Source organism: Lutjanus erythropterus, chromosome 3 (genome assembly GCF_056507025.1).
Source record: "Lutjanus erythropterus isolate fLutEry1 chromosome 3, fLutEry1.hap2, whole genome shotgun sequence".
NCBI classification, from domain to species: Eukaryota; Metazoa; Chordata; class Actinopteri; order Lutjaniformes; family Lutjanidae; genus Lutjanus; species Lutjanus erythropterus.
In genome coordinates, this window is record NC_139319.1 from 4,301,653 (window position 1) to 4,327,872 (window position 26,220).

At 41.8% G+C, this 26,220-nt stretch overlaps 1 protein-coding gene across 6 annotated transcripts in view; it reads right to left on the bottom strand.

Moving 5' to 3' along the window:
• Window positions 1-308: 308 nt before the first annotated feature.
• Window positions 309-26,220, bottom strand: part of LOC146329473 (uncharacterized) — a 46,215-nt gene continuing 20,303 nt past the window's right edge. For 5 of the 6 annotated variants that reach the window (XM_084714743.1, XM_084714741.1, XM_084714740.1 and 2 more), the window contains 5 exons: window positions 17,211-17,384; window positions 15,015-15,204; window positions 11,117-11,190; window positions 5,188-5,316; window positions 309-4,008 (listed from right to left, as the gene is read on the bottom strand). In XM_084714743.1, the coding sequence (XP_084570869.1) occupies window positions 3,893-4,008; window positions 5,188-5,316; window positions 11,117-11,190; window positions 15,015-15,204; window positions 17,211-17,384 (683 nt within the window). In that variant the 3' untranslated portion in view covers window positions 309-3,892. The remainder of the gene's footprint in view (window positions 4,009-5,187; window positions 5,317-11,116; window positions 11,191-15,014; window positions 15,205-17,210; window positions 17,385-26,220) is intronic. The other variant, XM_084714744.1, reaches the window with a different exon arrangement.

Sequence of the window (26,220 nt, forward strand, 5' to 3'; positions counted from 1 at the left end):
TCAAGGTAACTAAAGACCAGAAACTCCTGTGTTCTGCAAAGTAAAATAACTGATTTTGCCTGTGAAGTTTGGTTGGTTTGGAGAGAGCGATATTTGACTTTTAACAGCATTCTCCTGTCAGAAAAGGCTGTCTGATGGCAAGTTAAAGGGGTGAAAATATTCTAAATATAGCATACACTTAAAGGGATACAATTTTTTTTTTAGGCGGACCTTTTTCAAGGGTCTAAAATACATTTTGTTGCTGAACCCGTCCAGTCATTCATTGTTTAGCTTCCATGCTAGTGCCACACCATCTATGGACAAGTGCCTCATATTAACCACACATCAAGTAATCTGAACTCTCCCTTTAAAAGCTCTGTTCACCAGCTGAACGACAGGAATCCTGTGTTTACAGAACATGTCTGTACTCATACGACTGTGGGCAACGTTTCCCAGAATGAAAAGGAAACAGAAACTCAAACAGGAGCAAGAAAAAACTGCTCTGGATTCATGTATCCACAGTTTCCAACATGAGCAGGAGAAAAAAAAAAAGATCTCCTGGAGGTGAAGAGTTTAAGGTTAACTGCTCCTCTCTCTCCTGGATGAGACAGGAAATGGAGTTTCCATAGGAGGGGAACAGTACGTTATAGAGCAGCAGCTTTGGAACGCAGCCCAGGCGGGAGCTCATCAAGGTTGAAAAACAAAAGGGGATTGCTTAACTAAACGCCACTCCTCCACTTATAATTCCCAGAGATGATGTTCACAGAAACCGGTGCCAGCTACTGTTTCCATGTAGAAGTTTGAATCTAAAAGCAAAATATTTTGGTTGTCTTTTTTTGGCTGAATGCGTGACAGGACCTAACACAGGCCTGCAGTTTTTTTTTTCCACTAAGTAAAGTCAAGTGAGGCCAAGCTGGGAGCAGTAGTCATGGGTTACGTTTTACCTTGTAATAGGGTTTAAGATCAGGCATAATAACACAGGTCCCTGTGGCTTCCAGCTCCAGGCACTTCAGAAAGGCGTCATTATGCAAACAAACTGCCTATTACAACAGTACGTGCTCGCAGGCCAAAACCCAGTCAGCAGTTACTGCCTGATGCCTCTGCTCAGGTTTGCATTGCTTTTTATTTTTTTTCAGCGAACAGTAGCACCATACGGAAACAAACCGAGACCACCAGTCGCTCACGAAGCGAGTCTCTCAAACAATATCTATCTTTAGACAAAAGGTGCCAAGAGTCTTTTTTTTTCTCTTTTGGAGGATCTGAAGCCCTCTTCAAAGGTGCTTAGTTGCTTTTACCACAGTGCAATTCAAAGGGTCCTTGACATTTTTTTTTATGTCCAACAACATTTAGAGACCTTGGACAGGTTGGTCTTCAGCTTCAGCAAAGACCACAGAAGAAAAGGCAGATTTCAAAACTCTCAAGACTGACGCCCACCGTGTGGGCTGTGGCATTGCCAAATAACAACAAAATCATAATAATAAAAAAAAAGAAAAACAAATCAAACTTATTTGCTTTCTAGATCTACAAGTGTTTTTCTCTATTTGTCATTGCAATTCAGGAAGGTGCGCTACATAATCAGGTCAGGGGTTGAGGAGAGGGCTTGGGGAAGGCATTGAGGACACTTCCCTTTTTTTGTGGGTGAAAATAAAGTCACTGCAGATCAGCAAAAGGAGCACCAGGCTGCAGAGCTAAAAGGCTGACCAGATAATAAGCTGCAACACCGCTTCCTAACTGGAAGTGATGCGAACAAGCGAGCGAACATCAGATTGTTTCTGTTTCTCCCAATGAAGATGTCTTAATCCGCTTCGTGTGTCAGCGAACAGGCTAAGCGAATTTTTTCACACTTACTTCACCTCCAACCTATTTTCTTTGGTCAAAATTGGTGCCGATGTTTCAGTTTTCTCTCATCAAAGCAGTCAGTAAGGGGCCATTTTAAACCAAGTTCAGTTCAAGATTGTTGGAACCTTCCATCCAGCAAACCAGCCTGCATTTCAACCAGTTTGTAATCTAGGATGCCACCAACAGAGGGCGCTGCACAATGCACCACAACCTGTGGAGCAGCCGCTTGAAAACTTAAGAATGTCACAGCCAAATTTGAGGTCTAAAGATCTTCTGCAGGACACCGAAATGTTTAATCACAACTCTGATCAACACACAAGACTAATAACGATATAAAATACATTACGGTGTGACAGGTCACCAAATACGATGTAACACCTGCTAAGATAGGCCAGATATTCCTAAATTTAGATTAATTTTCATGACCTCTCAAGGCCCACCGGCAGGGCCCTCATGGCCCACCAGTGGGCCGCAGCCCTCACTTTGGGAATCGCTGCTGCATTATTTTATGCTGCATTATTTTCTGCTGGGGCAACTTTTTTAGGTTCTGAACCAGTTAACCGTTGGTGGAAATTGTTCAAAATTAGGCGCCTGAACTGTAACAGGGCTGGTTCCATGTTGGTGGAGAAGGCCTAAGGACAAGAAACTAATTAACGAGGTCGAGAAGTGGCACAATTTATATGATCCGCAGCAGTCTTTTTACAGGAATAACCTCAAAAAGGACGAAGTTTGGAAGAAAAACTAGGAGTTGCTGGGAGTTACAAGTGAGTAAACTGTCCCCAACTCTATAGAAAGGAGGCTCACTTAAGAAAATGACTTTAATAACTTAATTACACATCTGCAGAGGGAGAAATCACAAGCTGCGCTGCTGCTGGAGTTCGCTCGCTCGCAGTGTGTTAGGAAGCGGCGTCGGTCTCTCAGGTCCATGACAGTAGTGCATTTAAGTGAGGGGGAATTAAAGTCCGTTCAGTAACGTCATCCTTTGCGGATGCATGCGGGTAAACATGACAACAATCAAAACGTTTCAGTCACTTCTCCCTCACGTCCCCCCAAAACAGAACAATGGTGTTAATGGTTGGCAGCAGTGAGCGGTTTTGGTGTCCGAGTGGTTCAGCAGTATCAGTTATCTTTGGTCGGTTTGAATTAAGGTGCAGTTTTTCTCTTTCGTTTTTGACTTTGCTTACATTTTGATGGGGTGTTAAAGAGGGAGGAGGGGGGTATTAAAGCTCCAAGGACTTTTCCACAACAAACAGGCTGTTGTTTCCACCAACAGCTGGTCTGCCGTCGGGACTCCATCACTTGTTGTGTGTCACAACATTTACTGACATTTCAGATGCCGATGCAACCCGAATGGTATGCAGTGCTTCTATAGGAGCCCGGCCAAACATAAAAAAACACACACCCAACTCTTTGTCTTCGAGGCCTGGGCTCCTCCCACTTCCTTATTTTAGCACTTCCTCTATCCTCAAATGCCCCCTCGCCCTCGGCTCACTACCGGGCCCCTGCCGGCAACTACGACCATCTACAAAACAGTGCAATGTCTATTCATAGGCACACTGGGATACAAATACAGCACACAGAGGGAGAGAGGAACACTATACACGCTCATACAGTATGTTACATGTCCAACACACACACACACACACACACGCACGCTCACACACACACACACATGCACACACACAGACAGACACAGAACACAGAGACATCAGCAGCAGCAGCAGCAGCTCTGGCCTGGTGGTGGTTGCGGTGCAGCCTGCAGGGACAGAGCGGTGAAGACGGCTGCTGTTTGTTTGGAGGGCCGACAGGAGAGGAGCAGGAGCAGGGTGGCAATTTACTCCCATTTTTGTTTAGGCTACTCCTTCCTCCTCCTCCTTCCTCCTCCTCGTCCTCCTCCTTCCTCCGCTTTCCCAGCATCTCCACCTCTTCATCTCTTACTCAAATGTGTACAACGTGAGAGTGGAGGCGGCGCAGAGAAGCTTGGTCAGGTCGGCGGTGCTGGGAGGGGAAGGCGTGGAAGAGGGAGGAGGAGGAGGAGGAGGAGGAGGTGGAGGGGGGAGGACGCTGGGTGAGTTTAGCCCGCCGCCTCATCATCTCCCTGCGGGGGCTCTTTGCGCTGGTTCTGACCGCCCGCGCTGGCCGCCAAAATCCTCTGCACAAAGTCTTTGGTCCGCCCGGCAACTAAAGGACCTGCAGTTGTCATGGAGATAAATTAGGACGTGACAGAAATAGCTCCTTACCAGAAAAAAAAAAAAAAGACAATATGAGGGTAAAAATACAATGACTATGAGTGCAGACATCAAAACCTAAAAAAAATGCTGCTTTCTTTGTTCTTAACTATGAAATTTGAATATAAATATTTTTGACTCTTGGTGATAAACCTTATTATAAAGTTCAATTTCAGTTAAGTGGGCTGCACACAGTTCCAAATAAACTAGAGCAAAAATGAGCATCAGTGGTAAGAAATACAAACATGAAATAAAGAAAAGATTAAGAACATGAGATATTTGAAAAAGAAGCAATGGACATGCAGGCAGGTTGATAACCATGGAGGAGCCAGAAGGAAAAAGGAGGAGGAGGTCCGATATTATTAAAGTAATAAAGTCTCAAGACCAAGTAAGTTGTGAGCCACCAGGTAATGTTTTTCAAGTTTGCTTTTAGAAGTGTTGTTTGCTTGCAGCATGTGGTTAGCTGACAGCGTGGGATATTTGGTGCAATTAAAGGTTTGAGAATGTTTTTGGGTTATTAAAGGTTCACAGCTCACCCCCAAAATTAAAAATGCATGTTTTTCCTCGGGCTTGCAGTGCTATTTATCCATTTAAACCGTGAGTTGCAGAGTTTTAGAGGTGTTGGCCGTAGAGATGCACCAAAAAATACATTTGAAAAGCTGAAAAGCAATGTTTCTTCCCAGAAATCATGACCCAGTTACTCAACATTATCCACAGATCTTGTTGTTTCATGTAGAAACTACTTTCTTTCTAGTAAAAAAAAGAAAGTAGTTCCTATATGAAACTGGTCACAGGGTTGTGATTTTTGGAAGGAGACGCTGGTTTTGAGTTTTTCAAATGTGTTTTTTGGTGCTTTGAGCACCACAAACCAAGTGCCGCCTACTCTCATTATACTGGAGAGAAGAAAGCCGATATCTCCAAAACTCTGCAACTCACACAAAAAGAAATCTAGATGGATAAACAGCACTACAGGAGGAACCTCAGACCCCCCGGCTCAAGGCGTTCCTCCCAGTCTTCAAATGGAATCTGAATGAAGCTCACAATCAGTCGTTCTACCAGTAGGTTTGTAATTATCATACAACAGGACAAAATGTATGTATTTCCTAAAGATCTGGGGTCTTGGTGTGTTTACGTCTCTCACCGCTGGACTCTCGGAGGATGTCTTCCAGGCGCTTGGTCATCCCTCGCTCGTCCGTGTCCTCCTCCTCGCTGCTCTCCACCCGCCGTCGGATCACCTCCTTGATCCGCAGCAGAGCACCCAACAAGTTCTCTGTGCAACGACAGGCGAAATAAAAAAAAATCTTCATCTCAAATAAACTAAATCTGGGCACAGAACTGATGCCGAAGCAGGTGCTCTGACAGCGTGGAGAGCAGAGCCACAGCGATAGACAAGAAACTACATGCAGGGCTGGTGATTGAGACAAAAACAATGTGTATTTTTTCAATATCTCACTCTGAAGAATATTGGCATAATTATTTTAAAACCTATTAAAACAAATCAATGTTTAACACTGTCTCAACACAAAGTGGCCAAAATAAGAAACTCAAAAAGGATCAAAATTAGGATTTAAAAGATCATTCTGACAAAGAATTCAATGCCAACTTTGGGTATTGGACAATTCTTCCAGCCGTAGCTCCGCACAGCATTTTATCTCTCAAAAATTATATTTCCCAAAATCCCTGTGGGATGGAAGGGATGTTTGTTTTAAAGAGCAAAAGGGAAAGTACAAGAAAACGAAAGTAAACTTCAGTTAAAACTAACAGTTGTGAAAGTGTAATGGGGGGGGGAAGCTGTGGCTGAAACATTAGAAAGGCGGTGAACAGACTCCAGCAGGCTTCCTTCCAGCAAAACCCAGCAACATGCTCCTACACTGGGCCTCAACTATTCTGATAATAGATTAATCGTTTCAGGCTTCTTTTTTTTTTCCAAGTCAAAAACCTTTAAACTGTCTTTGCCTCCAGCTCATCCAATGTGGAAACTTGCTACATTTCTGAAAAATGTTTGTGTTTTTCAACCAGGACCCTATTTTCCCATGTTTCTGTGTCTATTGTGGACAACAGTTTGGTGTCCCGTCAGACTGCAATGTAATCCTTACGGGCAATTGTGAAACGTTAAAGTACGTCCAATAAAAGTGCTTGTTTTTGCCACCGACAGCCTCAGATTGTTAATCCAAGTATCTGCAATGATCCTTTTCATAATGTTATCAGAGAGAGACCTTTTTTTTTTTTTTGTTTGACGAGAAACAGATGATTTGTTGCTCTCGCCAAAGCCACCAGACTCCATTTACAGAAAGGGTAATTTTATCATCATTAAACAAACTTCATTTAACCACAACAGAAACAAAATAAAACCGACAAACACTTTGTTGGTTGGTCTTGCCGTTGTTCCAACAATCACCAGCCCTTGCCGATTCCCCAGGCTACATGTGAAAATATTGAGAGGAGCGAGCGGGAGGACGGACATCAGAGAAGCAGCACAGGCAGAGAAATGGAGCGTAGAGCCAGAATATTTTCACATCTAATTCTGTGGATTAAGGGTAAGGGTAATAAATTTGAGCTGGTGATTACTGAAACAGTAGAAAGATGAGCAAATACGGTTTCATCTTGTTTCTGTCGAGTTTGAATTAAGTGTTTTATGATGATAAAATGACTGTTTCTGTTCAGGTCAAACAAAAAGCATCGTACTCTCTCTGCAGGGATCCTTTCCATGATGATGCCGCTAAGTGGTGAGAACTTTTAGAATGGAATTTTTCCCAGAAGCAGAGGGTATTTTAACGTGAATAACTCACATAAATTAAGCCGACCTACCGTCTAATAGCAAACCTTGTAAACAGCATAAAGTAACTTACAGGAATGCAGGAAGTGGGACTAAACTGACCTGTTCTCTACTTCTCCCAGCTCGTAGTAAAAGTTCATGAAATAAGCACAAACTCCTCCGCTCAGCTTCACTTCTGCTCTGGAGTGTTTACACACACAAAAAAAAATCAACTGAAGGTGTCATTGTGGACTCTGGGGAACTGTGATTCCTCACATTTTTTCAGATTTTATACTGACAATGAAAATATTTGTTAAAAAGAGGTTTTAACCAACTATAGAGCGCATCTAATCTTCCCTTTCTCTCTAAGATCACCAATCCGTTGTGTAATTTTCTGCAAAACAACTGTATTTGAGGTAACAGCACTGGTGGAAGTTACAAAAGACCGTCAGCTTGCGTCAGACAACCGCCTTGTTTCTGTACGTGTCTTGCTATATCTTAGTGCTGTGTTCAGTACCACTGACCATGTTATCCTATTACTGAGAACTGAACACTTAATTGGGATTACGGGAACAGCACTAAACTGGTTTAAGTCCTATTTATCAGGTCGATCTTGGTTTGGGCAATGATGAATCTTCTTTGTGCACTGAAGTCGGTCACGGTGGAGTTCCACACGGTTCTGTGCTTGGACCGATTCTATTTACCTAATATATGCTCCCTTTAGGAAATATTATTCATCATTGTTACGCAGATGATACCCAATTATATCAATCGATCAAGCCAGATGTAACAATCAGTAAGTTACCATTACTATGACTTTGAATCTTTGAGTGAAAGTTGCACAGTGCCACTGCATGTTTTCCCTCCCTCTCTCGTTCTGCTTTCTGATTCTCTTTGCCACACTCGCCTCTCGCCTGTTTTTGGTGGGAACAATTTGGCTCATAAAGAGCATTGTTTGGAAACTGCCCTGAAAAACTTTGTTAGAATTTGGCGCCGTATAAATAAAATCACAAGCCACATCAGATCACGTACCTTGCAGGCAGAAAACTAACAAAATACATTTAATAAACACTTCTAGCATCTTACAGGGTGTTTTTCTAATGTGGCAGCTACTGCACGTTAATGCCAGATCAGCTGTCTCTTCTCACTCCAAAAAAACAGATTTGCTTGAGGCTCATCTCTGCTGCTGACGGTGTGAATCATCAGCACCTTCTGTGATTCTGGCTCCTCCCTCCCCTCGGTGGGGTCATGTGACCTGATGGTGCCGTGACACCCCTCCTGTCAGAGTACATTATTCTCGGATGGATCTGACGCCTCTTTAGTCCGGCGCTCGTCTCAGCGGGGAGTATGTTTATGTGGGCGAAGGACCTCGGTGGGTCTGACGATTTCTTTTTTATTTTCTGTATCTCTATCACACACAGTAACTGAAATCAGGAGGCACTGGCGCGGCGCCAAATTCCTACTTGTTTGAAGTTTTCTGTTGACTCTGCTGCTAGGCATGTAAATTGAGTTTTGTATAGATGCAAAATGCAGTGATGGAGAGAAAGAGGACAGAGAGAGCAAGTGGAAAAAAAGAGGAGAAAGAGTCACAGGAGGGAGGGGAGGGAGGGAAAGAGGAAGGGAGGCGATGTGTGAGGTTAAGCCCTGTGTGTTTTGGCTCCCCGCCAACAGGACAAAAATTTGCGGGAGCCACAACTGAAGCCTCTGCAATGAAATGCCGGTTCGGGATCAGGAATGACTGGAATGTTAAAAAATGGGAGGAAAAAAAAGGGACAAAGGAAGTTGGACGCTGGTTGGGGTTGAATTTAAAGAAGTCGAAGGGAACCAGAGGAGGAGGAGGAGGAGGAGGAGGAGGAGGAGGAGGCAGTGGGCTGACAGATTTGGCAGAGTAGAGGTGTTGATTATCAGGGATGAGGTGAAGTCACCTCTTCTCAGGTTTTTTCCCCTCAATCGGTGTGTTTACATGCTCTTCAGTGATCTTGTTGTTATCAGCGTTCTGCAGTGACCTGATTTCTTAAACAGGTCGTCTTCAAAGCGGCCTTGAAAAGATGTTTTTTCAGTCTTTTAATAGCTTAATCTTTATTTTATTTTTCTTATAAAGCAGGGCTGAAACACCTCGGCTTTTCGACTCTGCAGCTGTGAGTGTGTTATTCGCTGCAAGTTGGAGGACTAAAATGGAAATGAGCCATTAGGTTTCGTTGTGATTTTATCCTCAATGATCATAACTGCTGCTGTGTGTAAAATAAATTCAATCAATCATTTAAACATTGTGTAAACTTGGCTCCCTCCACGAGAAAAGCATTTAAAGCAGCTAAATGTCTGCTGAAGATGCCTGATTTATAAATACTTTAACTTTAAGTATAAATAAGACACATTTCAGGAAAAACTGGGTGCTCTCTTCCAACGGAGCCTGTTCTTTCAGTGTGAGGGTTTTTTACATTGGAGGCACACAGCGTTGTCTGAAATAAGAGCGCCGCCGCCAACGTCAGATGAAATATAACACACTTTTATGAAAAATAACATTAACCTTGAGGGAAAGAGAGCGAAAGCGGTTCTAAGTTGGGAAAACGAGCAGGGCGCCGTAAAGACAAACAGCTCAATAACACTCAGAGTCGGTTAATAACACATTTCCACAGGTAAACTGCACCAGCAGAGACGCACAAGCAGCTCTGCTGGTCAAACACCAGGAAAACGAAAGTTTGATATGATAATGATAACTGATGCTGGACACAGCAGAGCAGTGAAGTTCAGTTACAACGAGCGATTTCCAGTTTCCTGTAGACACACGCTGCATCGTCGGTGGAAATGCTCCAGGAAAAAATAAAAATATAAACAAAGTAGAGTTACCGTCTCGCTGTTGCATGCCTCTGTCAGGTTGTATTTAACATCCATGTCTGTCCAAACTCATGTACAGTTACTCAGTTTGCTTTGCACAGGGACACTTTTGCAAATTGACAGGAGGCCGGGACAAGTTCATAAAGAAATATTAATGATAATGTTATTTATCAGCTACATACTATACACTGTGGTGAAGCTCGCATGTTTTGACTCATGATGGTGCCTTTGCAAACAGCAGTTTAGGACTGGACCATTTTAATGCCGACGACACACAGCTGTACATTTCCGTCTCACCGAATGATCCCACTGCACTACACACACTTATCGTCTGTCTCACCGACATTAATGTTTGGATGAGCAAGAACTTTTTAAAGCTAAATGAGGAAAAAAACTGAGATCCTTTTAACTGGACCAAACGCAGAAAGAGAAATACTGCACTCAATGCTCGGTGATCTTAACAGACAGATTAGAAAAAGCATCACAAATTTAGGAGTGATTTTAGATTCAGATTAAAATGTTAATTCTCATTATGACAACATCTTAGAAATCTTAGAAATATTGCTAAAATCAGACCCTTTTTAACTCAGAAGGATGCAGAAATTCTCAGCTGTTTAGATTAATGCAATTCACTTTGTACTGGACTACCTCTGCGGCCAGAGTTTTAACCAAAACCAAGAAAATCATCACATTACTCTGCATTACTCTTGAGAATTGATTTTAAAGTTCTTTTGCTGGTTTCTAAAGCTTTGACAAATCAGGGATCTCCTTTCATTTTATGTTCCAGCCGGATCACTGAGGTCCACCACTGCTTTTCTTCTCAGTGTTCCTTATGTATCCCACAGACGTACTGGCAATAGTTCCTTCTGTTTTTATGCCCCTAAACTGTGGAACTCTTTGACTTTGGACATTAGATCGACAAGCTCTCTCTGTATTTTTAAGAAGAAAGTAAGGAATCTTTTTAGTTTGGCTTTTAATTATTAATTTGGGAGTAATGTTATAATCTTGGTATTTTAACATCAATCATTTTATATTATTCTTTGTCTCAGTGTTCCTTTTACTTAATTCTAATAACTTTAATTTTACTGTTGTATTTTTATTTGTTTTTGTTTATTTGGATTTTTAACATTCTTTGCTTGATTTTATTTGTTTCCCGTCTGTTGTTTTAATTTTGCTAGGTGAAGCACTTTGGGCTGCATGTTTGTATGAAAGGTGCTATATAAATAAAACTGAATTGAGTTGAGTACGAGGTGGCAATAATAATTTATTTCTACTGTTGATTAAAAATGATTGGAGGGCCACCTGGCACCGTCTCAGGGGCCAGACTTGGCCCACAGGCCACCAGTTGAGCATCCCTGTCCTTCAGGATCACTGCTAGATGTCCTGCAAACTTTTTCTTCAATACAGAAAGAGAAATGTGATCCTTCAGCAGGAGTTAAATCATATAAAAACAGAGGTTATATGTGTGGTTTGTACTGACCATACTCCTGGTTGAGCCCCCACAGCTTGATCTTGTTGGCTTCGTGCTGGGCCTTCTTCTTCAGCCGGCAGGCCCTGGAAACGGAGCAGACGAGAGCACCGTCATCCTCTGGAACAAGAAAGTCTGTTCCGGTGTTACCACTCGCCACACGACCCTGTTAGTGTGTCTGCTGGTTCACACTGAGAGCAGCTGGAGAGCGATGAGAGGAGGATGTGCTTCCAAACTGCGAGGCAGATTGACTGGAAACCTCCCCTCATCCCTCCACTCCGCCAGTCACCACTTGACATCAAGAGTTTGAAGCGAGAACGGCCGCTCTGGTTTCAGATTATTTGGGCCTGAGAAACGGCAGCGGGGAATGAATCGATCAATGCATGTTAAATATTAATGCCTCTCGTGGGGACTATTCTCTGCAGCTTGCACAGAATTTCTTTTTTCCTGCAGCTGTGAGTCAGCTAAATGAAACTTAAGGAAACAACACTTTGCAGGCCAGCGGCGTTGGACAGAATACTCCTCCTTTGTTTTTTTGCATGCTGAAATGTTGCCCTCAGTCACGATTTTCCCAATTTGTACCACAGTCGCTGCTGGTTTGGGGAGGATGTAGACAACCACACAGCTATTTAACTGTTCCTAATCATTTTGGGGATGGGACTGATAAAAGTTGAGAGGATGTTCCAACGTGTACCACAGGTTTTTAAATTTCCTACCTTCCCACAAGCCCCTAAACACACCGTCAATATGGAGTTTTTTTTTCGAAATGATCCCTGCTCTCAATTCAAAACCAAAAATAGCCCCAGAGAAGACATGCTGTTTACCTACAGCTGCAAATTGATTTAAGTGGCATGCCGAAAGAGAAGAAACCAGCAGCTGCCTGGAAGGTAGGAAAAACATATTCACCAAATTAAAAGCTTCTGGTGCTCGGATGGGTTTGGAAAATGGCCGCTGCGGTTTCTCTATAAGATATTTGGGAGGTGAATCCACACCCGGGGCTTTACCTGTTTTTGAGATCAGGCCTCGCGTGATGAGAGCTAACCGGGAGGGAAGAATGACTCAGAGCGCACGTGGGGTCTCCGTGGACGTCGCAGGGAGGAAATTACAAAACAGGCTCTAGCTATGTTTACATAAATATGTCGTCAATCAGATCTCTTATCTGAGCTTCTCCAACTTAACTGTTGACATGGAAAAAAACGTGATCCAATAAAATGTGTATTTACACGCCCCAAAGAATTAATCAGAATTTTTTGACATGTGCAAACTGGTTCCACCCACAGTTAAGTGCCTAATCTAACAGAAATATAACAGAAGAAGAAGAAATCAAGCCAAGAATCAAGGTTTTTTTAAGCTCAGAAAATGTGCAACTTCACTACAAGACAAGACATTTGAGACACCGTGTACGGTCACCTGCGTTCTGTTTGTTGGTCAGTACGCAGCTCCAGGGTAAACACAGGTGTTACTAATAATCTGATTGAGGTGCTTGTCGCGTATCGTGTCCCGTGAGACGCCAACACGCAATTAGTATCATTGGTGACACCTGTGTTTACCCTGCTATTTATGTCAAAATGGCAGCTGTGAAAAAAAAGGTCCATTGTTTTCTATTTCTATGCATGCTACATACACAAGATCTCCTGTACATTTACATTTATTCATTTGGGCCGAGTGGCATACAAATGAGGAACAATCCAGCAACAACAGGTCGAGGCCCTACGTCCACCGAGATATTTTGTTTTTCTGTTTTTTGAACAGTTTCCAATGGGAATGCTGCGTATTTACACTCTGCTACAAACACCCACAGTGTGACGAGCCCCTGTGTGTCTGCTCTAGGCTGAACATTTAGCTTTTAATGTTTTTTTCTGGCTCCCAAGAGTTGAATAATGTTCAACTTTTAGTGAAACAGTACAGCCACGGTTGTCAGTTTTTAACCCAGCTGACCAATCACAGTGGAGGAGGAGCTCGTGGCTCACTCCTTGAACCAGGCTCTGTCTAATCTTCAGCTCAGCAGTGCCACAAGTCTGCAGGTGCATTAACATAAGGGTGAAGAACAACTTTCATGAAAGAAAGAGATGAGCACTTCAGTTCGACTGAGTCGAGTTCAGGAACTCGTTCCACCGCCGAAGGACCGCGCGGGAGAAGGGAACTGGACTGAGATTTTTCTTTTTCACACAGTGATGGTAGGACTAGATGTTCATTTGCAGATTGCAGTGAAAGAAAAGGCCGATCCATGTTTTGTCTACACGACAGCTTCTGAGCAGCTTGAGGCATCTCTGATGGCGCCATGGCGACCGGTTTCCACCTACTCCCAGTCTGTGAGCTAAGCTAAGCTAAACACGTCCTCTTGAACCAGGCTCTGTACTGAACACACAGAGATTAAAATGATATCAATCTTCTCACGTTGCTCCCGGTGAGAAGATAACCAATCACATTATCCAAAATGATTGTATTCCTGTGAACTGGATACTTGAATTTCTTCCCACCGAGACTGTTCCGGCAAGCACCGCTACGACCATCACCCAGGAGACTGGCGTTCATGTCCTGTGTGATTATTTTCATTTTTTGAAACTTATTTTGAGTTTTCAGTCGCTGTTTGGTGAGACGCAGACAAGAAAAGTACTTGGTTAACTTTAGGAAAGGTCATGGTTTACATGAATATAGATCCTTTTACAAAAAAAAGCTATCTAGTAATCACAAGGACGGCCTGGGAAACAGGTAGTGGCCAATCACAGCACAGCGGGGCAGGACGAGGCAGAAGAAAACATAACGCCGCCTGAAAGCCCCGGGCAGGTTGTTTTAGGCAAGATTGAGAGAAAAGGATTCAAGGGACTGGAGGCGGTTATGATAGTCCCACTGCAAACTCTGATCTGTTCTCAGGCTGCCACAAGTACGACAGTACAAAAAGACGTGAATCTTCAGAGGAAATGTCTGCATATTAAATTAAAACGTGAACTCAGTCACACTACAGAATGAGTGATGTACTCTGTGACTTTAACTGTACGCTTCCTATCCACCCTCCTTCCCCCGGCAACTGTCTGTCTGATGTTGTGTTTGTGTTGTGTTTAATATACAGTATGTTTGGAATAATAAGATATTCCCAGAGTCCCTCTCCTCTTTAAACAGCCTGTAATAATGTCCTTTCCTCAAACTCCCGCCCCCCCACCTCCCTCCTCCTCCTCTCCACAGATGAACTCTCTATGACCCTCCTCTCCCTCCTCATCTAACTCCTTGTCTGCCTCCTCAATCCTGCCCTGATTTCCTCCCATTCAGCCTTTCATCCTGCCTCCCTCCGTCTCATCTCTTCTGTTGTTTTCCTCCGCTTCCCTCCATCTTTCCTCAATTTATTCCGTCATTTTCCTGCCCAAAGTAAACTCATTAAGCAGGGACAATCAACTCAAAACTACACTCGCGACCTACATTTTTAAATCATTTGCGTGTATACAATATACTGTATATGGTTTCCCTCAGAGGTTTGGTTTTAAAAAGGCCATCGGGTACATTGTGTTCCAGTGGGGAAGAGTTGTAAAGCTTCCAAACACTTCAAAATAAAAATGCAAGACAATGGAATTAAGACCATTTTCCATAAAGTTAAATCAACTGAGCCTTAAATTCCACGACAATTGGATGTTTTTCTCAACATATTCTTCTCTCTTCGTGTCCTCCAGAAACAGCATTAGGAGGTCAACTATTTAAATGCACCACATATTTGAAAACCGATCTTGACGAGGCAGAGGGCTGTCAGCAGATACCAAACCACAGCGCCCTGCAGGACTCTCTTCTGCAAACGCTTCACAAAAGACTGAAAACGCTCTAAAAAATATGCCCACTCACGCCTGACCGATCGATACGGAAAGTCTCCTGGGCTCTGACTCGGCGCAGAGGATGTGGGAGGGCAGTAAGTGGAGTCTGGTACCTGGAGGCCAGCTTGTTCTTCTCTTTACGGGACCGGGCTCGAGCCACGGCGGGAAGGTCGTTGACCGGGCCCATGCCGTCGATGGCGGCGTTGAGCTTCTGCAGCTGCTCTCCGATGTTGTGGAGCTTCTGAGGGTTCGGCGTCAGGTCGCTGGCATCTGTCTTACGAGCTTTGCGGCGCCCTTTTTTGCCTGGACAAAGGACCACAGAATTAATTCAGTACCGTAAATCCTCTTTGGTTCAGTCTTTTCTTTTTAAGTCCAAATTTATGCTTTCCAACCAAACGATGTCACTTGAAATTCTTGTCAAGCTCCAAAATCTTCAAAAGTTTGTTAGCAATTAAATCTAACATTTGTTCTCATGATTAATTGATAAAATGTCACAAAATCAGATCAGATTCACTTAACTTTGTCTTAAAATTCTTGTTACGAACTGAAATGTAAAAGGATAAAAAGATGACCGGTTTCTCGATAAAACACAATAAAATTCCAGACAAAGTTCTTGGCGAATGTTTTTCAATGTGTGTATCTGTGCTTTTTGAACATTTTCAGCACATTATAAAGAAAATGCAATAATGCTGATAAGTGTCATTATTTTGGTCACTAAAATCATATAATCATCAGGAAACATCTCGAACATCTGTAATCTAAGTTTTTTCAACTGTAATACTGCAGCAGCTAATTCTTATGAATGTGTGTTTACTCCAAGAAAAGAGTTTAACCACTTTATCATGGAGCAACATTCAGAGGCCACAGGTGGGCCAATGGATGAGAGACATGACTAACTGTTATGTTATGGTGAAGATTACTTATATCCTGAAAATGAAAGGTGAAACTAGTGGGGGATGTTTGTGAATCAGATGTGCTACAAAGTGAGGACAAAGGCCGTCTGTTTCTTTCTACTTGAAAGAAAGCAGTTCTGACATGAAGCTGCTCACGACCAGATCTGTGGATTATCTTGAGTAACTGCGTCATGATTTTTGGAAAGATTTTGAATTTTTAAAACTTTTTTTTGGTGCTGTGAGCACCACACACCGAGTGTCATTTAGTTCCGTCATACTGGAGAGAAGGCAGACATCTCTACAGCTGATGTCTCCAAAAACTCTGCAACCTGCACCAGAATAATCTAGATGGATAAACAGCACTACAGACCAGAGGAAAAATATGTATTTTTGATTTTGGGGTGAACTGTCCCTTTAAAGCACCTCTTAATCTGACATGATTATGTGCACTTTCTAGGATAATGTAATTTTATTTTTATTTAAATTCTAAAAAATGAATTTATATGCAGATTTTGTTACTATCTTAACGCTTGGCTATTAATATCTGAATGAAAAGCTGTAAGAGGCTTTTAGAGGCTGATTAATCGGTTTGGCCGGATCTGTATCGGCATAACTTGGCTCCGATATTGGCTGAAGCAGCCGCCAACCTAAATGACATCCATCCTTTTCCTCACGACAGGCAGAGAAACCATCTTACTGGAGAGAATGCAGACTGGAATTACTGAATTTTGAGGAAAGATAATAACTCTAAAAATAAAAATCGGTCCCACCTAGATTTTTTACAGTCAGTTTGATCTCAAGTTCCAGATTTATTTATTTATTTATTTGGGCATTTACTTCTTTGACTCTGACTTTATTAGAAACAGAATAACTGTTGAACTGAACCTCAAAGGATGGCCAAAAGCAGTAGTTTGTGATTCTACTGCACTGTATGACATTAATAAACTGGATTATGTTGGATTCTTCTGCCAGACTGCGTCAGGCTCAGCTCCACATGTGCCTGACGCGAGACTCGCTGATCAAGGAAACGCTGAAAAATTCAGAATTTGACATAAAAGTTGTATGTAGGGCACATGCCTGAGGGTCCCGATCCGATTTGTGTCACATGAGAGAAAAGAAATTGGGACACTTTGAGCTGCAGTGTGAATGTCGTTTTAATGAACTCCTGCTGCTTAAAGGCTCCTCATTCAGCGGATCTTTAAACTTTCATCTCCAGCTTCACCTCTCTGCGACGACGGCTGCAACTAGCAGCTAATCAGTTCATCAGATTGACAGACTGCTTACTCTGTCTACATGAAAACAGTTTGTTTTACCTAATAAATTAACATCAATAAATTCTCTTGTTCATTCATTGATCTCTGAATGGTGTCATTGTTTCAGCTCTGTGACAGTGAGTCAGGACTGCGGTGTTCTCACCCTCTCGGCGGTACAGCGTGCTGGGTAGAGTGCTGGAGCTCCACGACAGAGACCAGTGGACGTCTCCGCCCAGTTTCTTCTTCGTGGCCGTCTCCCGGGCGCGCCGGTACTCCCAGAAACAGCGACGCTTCGACGGGCGCTCGCCTGGCTGCCTCGCTGGCTCGGCCTCCACCTCTGATTAAAAAAAAAAGAAAAGAAAAAACACATCTAAACATGCACAGAAGTTTGAATTTGTGCACCGAGGCAAAGAAAGTAAAGGCTCTGCAGCTGTGACACGTATCTTCAAGCAACACAGTCACTGATTTCCATGATGTAAAAATAGTTAATGAATTCTTTTTCAGTCCAGAGGCAGACGACAAACAAGCAAGATTAGGAAATAAATGTATGTACAGCAATTTATGAAGGAAGATGGCAAGTCTACAGCTGCACCATGAGTCTCAACCACGGTTCAGCACACATGTGAACCGCAGATCAAGTGCAACATTTAGCTATCATAGTGTGAAATACAGTTTTACTGCAGCTGTTACCTTTAAAAGTAGTAATTCCCTAAATTTTGAGGCAGAGTTGCGGGTAAATTTGTGACAATACAGATGTGTGTTTTATTCCGAAGCACAATGACTGTGCCAGCGAAGAGCGACAGCTTCAGCTTCAGGCATTTAGCGCTTTAATCATGCCTGAAAAGTTGAGCCCGTTGAGGCCCTGTCCGAACCCGACCCTCATTAGCGAATTTAAGCCCAAACCCGATTACAGCCCGATAATTTTCCTAACAACATTTTCCCTCTACACACCAAACGGGGACAACACATGCATGGAATTGGAACTGTTAAAAACTAAATTGAGGGGGAAAATGTGAAATGTGTGAGAAATAAGGCCCGACCCAACCCGAACATGTCGGGTCCGGTCGGCGATGCGTCAGGTTCGGGCACAGATCTCAAGCTCTACAGGCATTTTCAGTTGTGTAACTGGGCATGATGATCATTACAAAATGAAATTAAATAAATCATAAAACTAAAATTCCAAAAACAAGTTGGGAGGTTAAGTTGAATGGAAATAAAAAACAGAATAAACCACTGCAAGACTTACAGACTTACAAGACTTTTAATGTTCAAACTGATAAACTTGGTCGTTTTGTTGTAAATATACACTCATGCTGAATTTGATGCCTGCAGCACGTTTCATAAAAAGCTGGAACAGAGGCAACGAAAGACTGGGAAAGTTTCACAGGCCAAAGGTTTAATTGGTAACAGGAGACAGTATTATGATTAGGTATTAAAGGGGTATCCTCAAAAGGCTCAGTTGTTCACCAGCAAGGAGGTGAGGGGTGAGGTTCACCACTTTGTGAAAAACTGTGTGGGCAAACAGTCCAACAGTTTAAGAACTTGGAAGTTTTCTAAACACAAAACTGCAGAGATTTATGGATTTCAGCATCTACAATCCATAATATCATGAAAGTTTCAGTGAAACCAGAGGAATATCTGCACTTAGGGGCGAGGCTGAAAACCTTTGACCTTTGACCCCTGAGGGGTGACTGCATAAAAAAAACTGCATTAAAGACCCACATAATTCTATAAAGGAAAACCGTTGTCAGTAAACACAGTTTGTCGCAGCGTCTACAAATGAAAGTTAAGACTCTACCATGATCATGATCATGAACATCCAGAAACGCTGCAGACTTCTTTGGGCCCGAGCTCATCTGAGGTGGACTGACGCAACATGTGATGTGGTCAGACGAGTCCACATTTCACGTCATTTTCTGAAATCATGGATGTTGTGGCCTCTGGGATAAAGAGGAAAAGGACCATCCAGATTGTTACCAGCATCAACTTCAAAAGACAGCATCTGTGTTAGTGTCCATGGCATCATGGGTAACTGTAACATCTGTGAAGACCTCATTAATGCTGAAATGTACGTACAGCTTTTGGAGCAACACGTGCTGCCATCTAGACGACGTCTTTTTCAGCAAGAAAGAGTTCAGGTACAAGACTGACCTGCCTGCAGTCCAGACCCGCCTCACGCTGGAAATGTGTGGTGCATTATGAAGCGACAACAGAGACTCAAAACTGTTCAGCAACTAGAGTCGTATATCAGGCAAGAGAGAGAGAGAGATTTCACTTTCAAAGCTTCAAAAATTAGTGTCCCCAATTCCCAAACACGTACGGCTTAAACGCCACATCAGTCGGAGCTGATCGCAACTGTTCTCGGCGCGTCCCTGCAGCGGCTCTCCGCTCCGCTCCACTTCAAATATGCACTGAGTCTATTTTTGAAGGATGGCGCACCAATTAGCACAGAGCAGATCGAACGGGCAGGAAGTCAGACACAGAGAAGGCAGGGAGAATCTAGTTAATTTTCAAAATAAAAGACCTCGTGCAGAATCATAAAGACGGACAGAAAAGAAGCTATTTAACCACATGGTAGAAGCACAAAGAGCAAGGAAAGAGGATCTAAGCGACAAAATCTGAGCAAGTAAACATAATCAGGCGGGCAAAAGGCTTCACTGCTGAATCGCTTCTGAAACGCCGCTGGTGGGAGGAAGAATCTGATGTTTCACGGTTGTAAATGTGTCCCCACGCCAATATTTTTGAAGCACGCTGCAGGCATCAAAATTAGAATGAGTGTCTTTTTGCAAAAAAACAACTATCAGTCTGAACATCAATTATCTTCTCTTGCTTCTATATTAAATTGAATAAATGTACAAAAGTTTTTGCAAATCATTCCATTCTTTTTTTATTTACATTTTACACAATGTCCCAACTGTTTTGGAACCGAGGTCATCGATGTTTATTGCAGTTTTGTCGATATCTTGGACACACAGACTTCATTTATTCATTTTACTATTGAATTATTGTCCCTTATTCCTGACACGAAAAAATTATCTCATCTGCGGCTAAAAACTGTAATAGAAACAATAATTGATGGATAAAAAAATGGACAACTTTGCTACTCTCAGATCCTGTGAAACATCACGGAAATCTGTCTGACAGAAGAAAAGTATTTTTAAATTTGGTTACAGTCCAATAAAGTGTTTGTGTTGGCGAGACAAGACAAAAAGTTATTGTATCTTCAAAATGATTCAGAATCCATCCTCTGGGTAACACTAATGTCCGTACAAAGTCTGATGGTAATCCATCAAGTAGTGGTTTAGATATTTCCCTCTGGTGTCGGCCCAGCAGAGAAAAACAAAAGTGAACTCTGTGACTTCCCCGACAGTTTACAGTTTCTGCTCTAGTTCTCTTATCTCATCTGATTGAATCTTCTGTCTTTATTTCGCTGTGAAGCCCAATGCGCCGAATTACAATTATGTTCCTACTGAATATAAGACAGACAGTCTGTTTAAACTCTGACTGACCTGTGATAACACATTTCATAACATCTCCCTCAGATCACAGAGATTTGGGTGTCAGACTCTGGTGCAACTTTTAGTTTCATCTGATGTAATCGCTCCAATTCCAGCAACTCCAGCTCAACAGAAACAGCTTTAACACCTGCATGAATCTCTCCAGCATCCAGCATCTTCGGGCTACAAAAAGAACTCACAGCTCTTCATTAACGTTTCCAAAATGTAATCTTAGAAAGGCAGGAAAGTTTAACCTCTTAAACTTGGCCGGGACGCCTTTTTCCCCCTGCAGACATCACCATCTTTCAGAGGTTTTAAGTTCTAAAACTAAAGTGAAGATATCATGAAACTAGAAGACCTGAGAAATCCATTAGTACCAACCACATCATGCTAAGCCACGTTTTGGCAAACTGAGCATTTTCAAAGGCATCCCTTGAACTTTCATCTGAAGATAACTAAATGAAAATGGTTTCTATGGAGACAGACGTGCCCACGTCATGCTGATCCCATGCAGTTTTGGGTAGAAAGCATGCAGTTTTCAACCACGCAGTATGAATGTGTTATTTTCGCCTCTTCTATTTGAATATTCCTGCATACTGGGGTCCCTGAACAGTATTGTAATTGCATAAAGTGGGCATGACTGGAAAGCTGAGATTCTTCTGGATTCAATGAGCCCAGTTGTAATCATGTGAGACGGTGTTAGGCCCCACTGTAGTGAGACCATTTCTGTAAACTTGACCTCTCTGTATAAAATCACCTCTAAGATGATCGCAGCCTCATGAAACTTTGCAACCACAAACCAGAGACCTGCAGTGTTCAGAGGACGGATGGCTTTCTTAGATATACTGACAGTGCACGGGTCTCCGAAATGTCAAAGGTTTTTTGACACCAAATCACAGCATGAATTTCTCTGGATGCTTCATGTAGTTTTTGGAGGGATTTCTGATCATTTTGATCAATTGTTGAGCGATGAAAAATGGTTAAATCCAGCACCAAATCTAATCAAACACTCCTAAACACACACTCTAAGGCCTTACTGAATGTGTGCTGTGGCTGGGGAATGTATTGATATTATATTGATATTGAATTGTGACATGAGGCAGTATATCATCTTAGATTCATGATATCATGTTGTCTTTTCCTGGTTTTAAAGGTTGCATTACAGTAAAGTGGTGTCATTTTCTGAACTTGGCAGACTGTTCTAGCTGTTCCATTGTTTGCATTTACCCACTTAATCATTATATTTTGTGCAATGTTATCATGTTTCATCTATGCACATTATTAAATATGAAGCAATATTAGTGTTTATTAGATTTCAATATCACTGTCAGTGTGACTTTTAATGTCACTGATACTGAACCTTTTCTATTTTAGTTTATTTTCTACATAAATTACCACACTTCTATTGTTATTTCTATTTGGCACTGTTTCTTTCTCCTTATACACTTAAATTTTTGTATTTCACTTATTATTTAACACTAGATTTTATTCTTATGTAACGGTTGTTTTGGAGCAAACTCTGGCACAAGAGTTTCCTTCAAGATTAGTAAAGCCTCATTTTATTACATGCATGCACAGTGTTCTTTAAGATCATAACTATTTGAGAAGTTATGATATGTTATTTTAGAGGAGACGTGCATATCAAGGGATATATTGTATATGGCGGCATACTGAGATATTATTTATAAGCCTTATCGCCCAGCTGTAAGACGTGCCTGACCAAAACACAAAGTTCATTACAGATTTATGACCAGAACAACCTGACGCAGAGTGCCGGGATGCATCTGAAATGGATCTATATCACTTCTATGTGGCAAATATTGTTGACCTGCAAAAAATGACCAAAACTGGTCAGTGGCAGGGAGAGGGGAATGGAAGAGGTTCAAGCTTGAGAAACAGCATTTAAAAAATGAAATCCTCAATAAAAGTCAGTTTTAGGAACAAAGAGATAACAAGACCTGTAACAATTAATTGATTAGGCAAAAGAAAATTGGTTGCTATTAATTGTTTTAGTCATTTTTCAAGCAAAATGTCAAACATTTGTCGGTTACAGCTTCTTAAATGTGAGGATTTGCTGCTTTTCTGATGAAATGAAGGGTTTTAGACTGTTGGTTGGACAAAAGAAGCTCTGGGAAACTGTGATAAGCATTTTTCAGATTTTATAAACTAAACAACAGATTGATTATTCAATGAAATAATCTTCTGATTATTTTCATAATCAGAAGATCTATCAATAATGAAAATAATTGTCAGTTGCAGCCCTAGAAAGAGCAACTCTTGAGCATAATCTGGTTCTGATGTTGCATCAGGATCACTTGAGGTTGGGGACCTAATATAGAGAAGCGGTGATGCAATTATCCAAAAACAGAATCAATAGTGCGGGCTGTTTTATCAATATATAATGAAGAAAAACAGACTCCAATCCGTCAATACGGAGGTGGACAACATTGACAGCCATATACAAGATATTCAATAGTAGAGAAATACCCTTCACGTTAATATGACAGATGAACCTTAATCATAACTGACAGGTATTAATGTTTACGTTCCCCTGGTATGAAAGCACGCTGTGAACCCTAATCCACAAACACACGCCGTATGTCCTAACGACAAAGCCACCAGCAGCTATAACTGTACACATGTATGCCGTTTCAGAGGCAGACACCTACACGAGCACACAGACGTCACACAAGATTAGCCTCAGGCGTGCAGAGCCATGAATAATGGCATCATAAATAATACAACATGCAAAGCTCCACCAGCGGGAGCAGAGAGGAGACGCTTCTTCGCATCCACCGGCGCTGAGTTACAGAAAACATGCCGCAAATAATGAAACGGTAACGGGATTAAATCAAAGTTAAAGTTAATAACCATGAAGCCCTGTCCGAGCCGTCAGCCAGGGCTGGCCATTTCTCTCTCACACACACACGCACACAGATGGCTTATGTAACATCATGTCGACTGGGCCGGTCTGCAGATAGCGCCATTGTCTTCACTCTCCCCTCAATTCGATCTTTTTGCTTCAAGGTTCTTTTTATAGTTTTATATACACACACACTCACTTTTCCATCCATCACACAGCCCTTTGCGATCACTATAGGGTGACGGTAAGAATAGCCTGACTGGGTGAACACACACACACACACACACACACACAGCCACAACAATAGAGAGCGACAATGGTGTCTCGCGACGGTGGAAATATGACCCAGGCCGGTCTTTGAGAGCGAGCCAACGACCTCTCCATTACCTTGCAACAAGAAGCCTGAGATTTGTTTATCTGACGCGAGGACGATCAGAGGCGGAGAGGGCCTGGGAAAAGATGGCAATCTGGAGTGAAGTCAGTTTACATGTGCGTTATCTAATATACATGTTTATATTTCATGTCCTGCGGTCTGGACGTGAAATCACCGCCGACATATAAGCCCTTCAGCTGAAGCTCTGAGCTCTGCAGATTCATCTGCATAACAAGCTTTAGTTTATTAATGTGGAACAGCACCGCTTTGATCTCCTAAAGGATGCTTTATTACCTCTGATAAGAACTCTTACATTTAGTTAAGTTTTTTTGTCTGCATGTTCATTTTCACTATAGCTTAAAAATAATGAAACTGAAGGGACAGGCCAGTGATTAATTATTCCATTTCCTGGCAGGGGATCAGTTAAAAATGTAGGATATCAGTAACCTTCCATTAAAGGAACAGTTTGAATTAGGGCTGCAGGATTCTTGCTAAAATATAAATCAACATTTTCACTCAAAGAATTGTGAGTTGGCTGCGACTAAAACCATAGAAATTAATTATTAGGTAATTAGTTGTCGACAAATTATATTAGTTGCCAAATATTTAGATAATCTGTTGATTGGTTCTATGCCTTTTAAAGGATATGACAGCTAAAGATATGACAGGAAATGGGGAGAGAGAGTGGAGGCAGCAAAGGGCCGCAGGCGAGACTCAAACCCACGGCCGCTGTATCTGTCCATCTTTGAGTTGGGGACAAAACAAGACATTTGAGAAAAATGCTGATCAACGTTTTTCACCATTTTCTGGAATTTTATAGACCGAAAAGTGAACGAGTTCATTGAGAAAATGATTGACAGATCAAGTGATGATGAGAAAAGTTTTTAGCTGTAGCCATAAAGTCGTTTTCTCTAGATCTGGGGGCAAAAAGGATCAAACTCAGACATCATTTGACTTGAGAATTTTCAATAGCTCTTGGTACTGGGTTATTCTGGTTGATACCTTAAAGGTATCCAGTACTGTTGCATCAGTTTCAGAGGCTGAGATACAGTACCTACTATGTGCTAAGCTCAAAAAACATTCAATCCTACAATTCCCACAATGCAACTGGATAGCATCTTTTATTAAACCCTACATGCCTGACAAACACTCTTATCTTTCTAACTATATAATGCAGGTTTTATACAAAACAAAAGGTTCAAGGTTCTGCTCCACATGACTTTAGTCTGTTTAGAATTAGTGAGACTTTTGGTGCAGATCCAGGAGTTTTTCAAAGTTTTCTTAACGTAGGGTGATATGGACTTCAGTTACTGGTAAAATACCAACAAAAACCCCCAACTATTTTTATTCAATTAAGCGGCAGATTAAACATTTATGAACATTTTCTAAAACTTTCGGGAGGGAATTGTTTCCTGAGCCACCGCCAGGACTTCAGAAACACCGAGGTCGTGATTATGCCAACGCCTTGACCACGCTGGCAGGAATAAAATTCTGGTGTAGAAAATACTGAATGATTTATTCATTTTTGTTCATCAGAAATTAGTCAAAATTAACATGTATTGAGTGTAAAAGTACAGAAATATATTGTAGAAGGCCGACTGCCCCCCTGGGGCAATAATAATTACCACTGCGATGTTGTACACCTCTGTGAACCAGACAAGTTCCAATTTATTCATGTCTGTGTAATATATGTAGTGAGGCTTTAAGGAAATTTAATAAGATGTATTCAGTGCATTTTAATCACTATATTTAATTTTATCATTCCAGTGAATAATTTCCAATGAGAAACAAGCCGTCTTCACTCTGAGACTATTTTTTACAAAGAGGACAGAGGACTGATAGAGAGATGAACATTATGTTGTCACAGTGACGCTGACCTTTGACCTTTTGGATATTAAGTGTTATCACATCATTTTATCCTGTTAGGCATTTGTGTGAAATTTCGGCGAAAACACGTTTTGTGAGGTCACAATGACCTTTGACCCCTAAAATCTAATCAGTTCATCCTCGAGTCCAAACGATCATTTGTTAGTTTATGTACGACCCAACCCGGAAACATAACGCCTCCAGCCTCAGCTGTCGCCGGCTAGGAGGCATAAAAACACCTAAATCCCGAGACGCGTCCTCCTTAAATTTACTTTAACATGATGTAAATGTGTCTGAGTCACAGAGGCAGATAAAATGTTACTATTAAAGTTCTGAGGTTTCAGTATGATTCAGTGAAAACCAACCCATACCTCTGTTAGAGTTTGTTCATTTAGGATTAAACTCACTCAGAAGCTCTACAGCCTCCGTCTGCTGCATATGTCAGGACATTAAAGTATATCTGCACATCCTGCCCATGTGTATATGGTGTGTATTAAATGTGTCTCACAGGGATGCATGATGTTCTATTTTTTCTGACCAATTTTCCAATATTTTGCAACTCATGTTGGCTGAT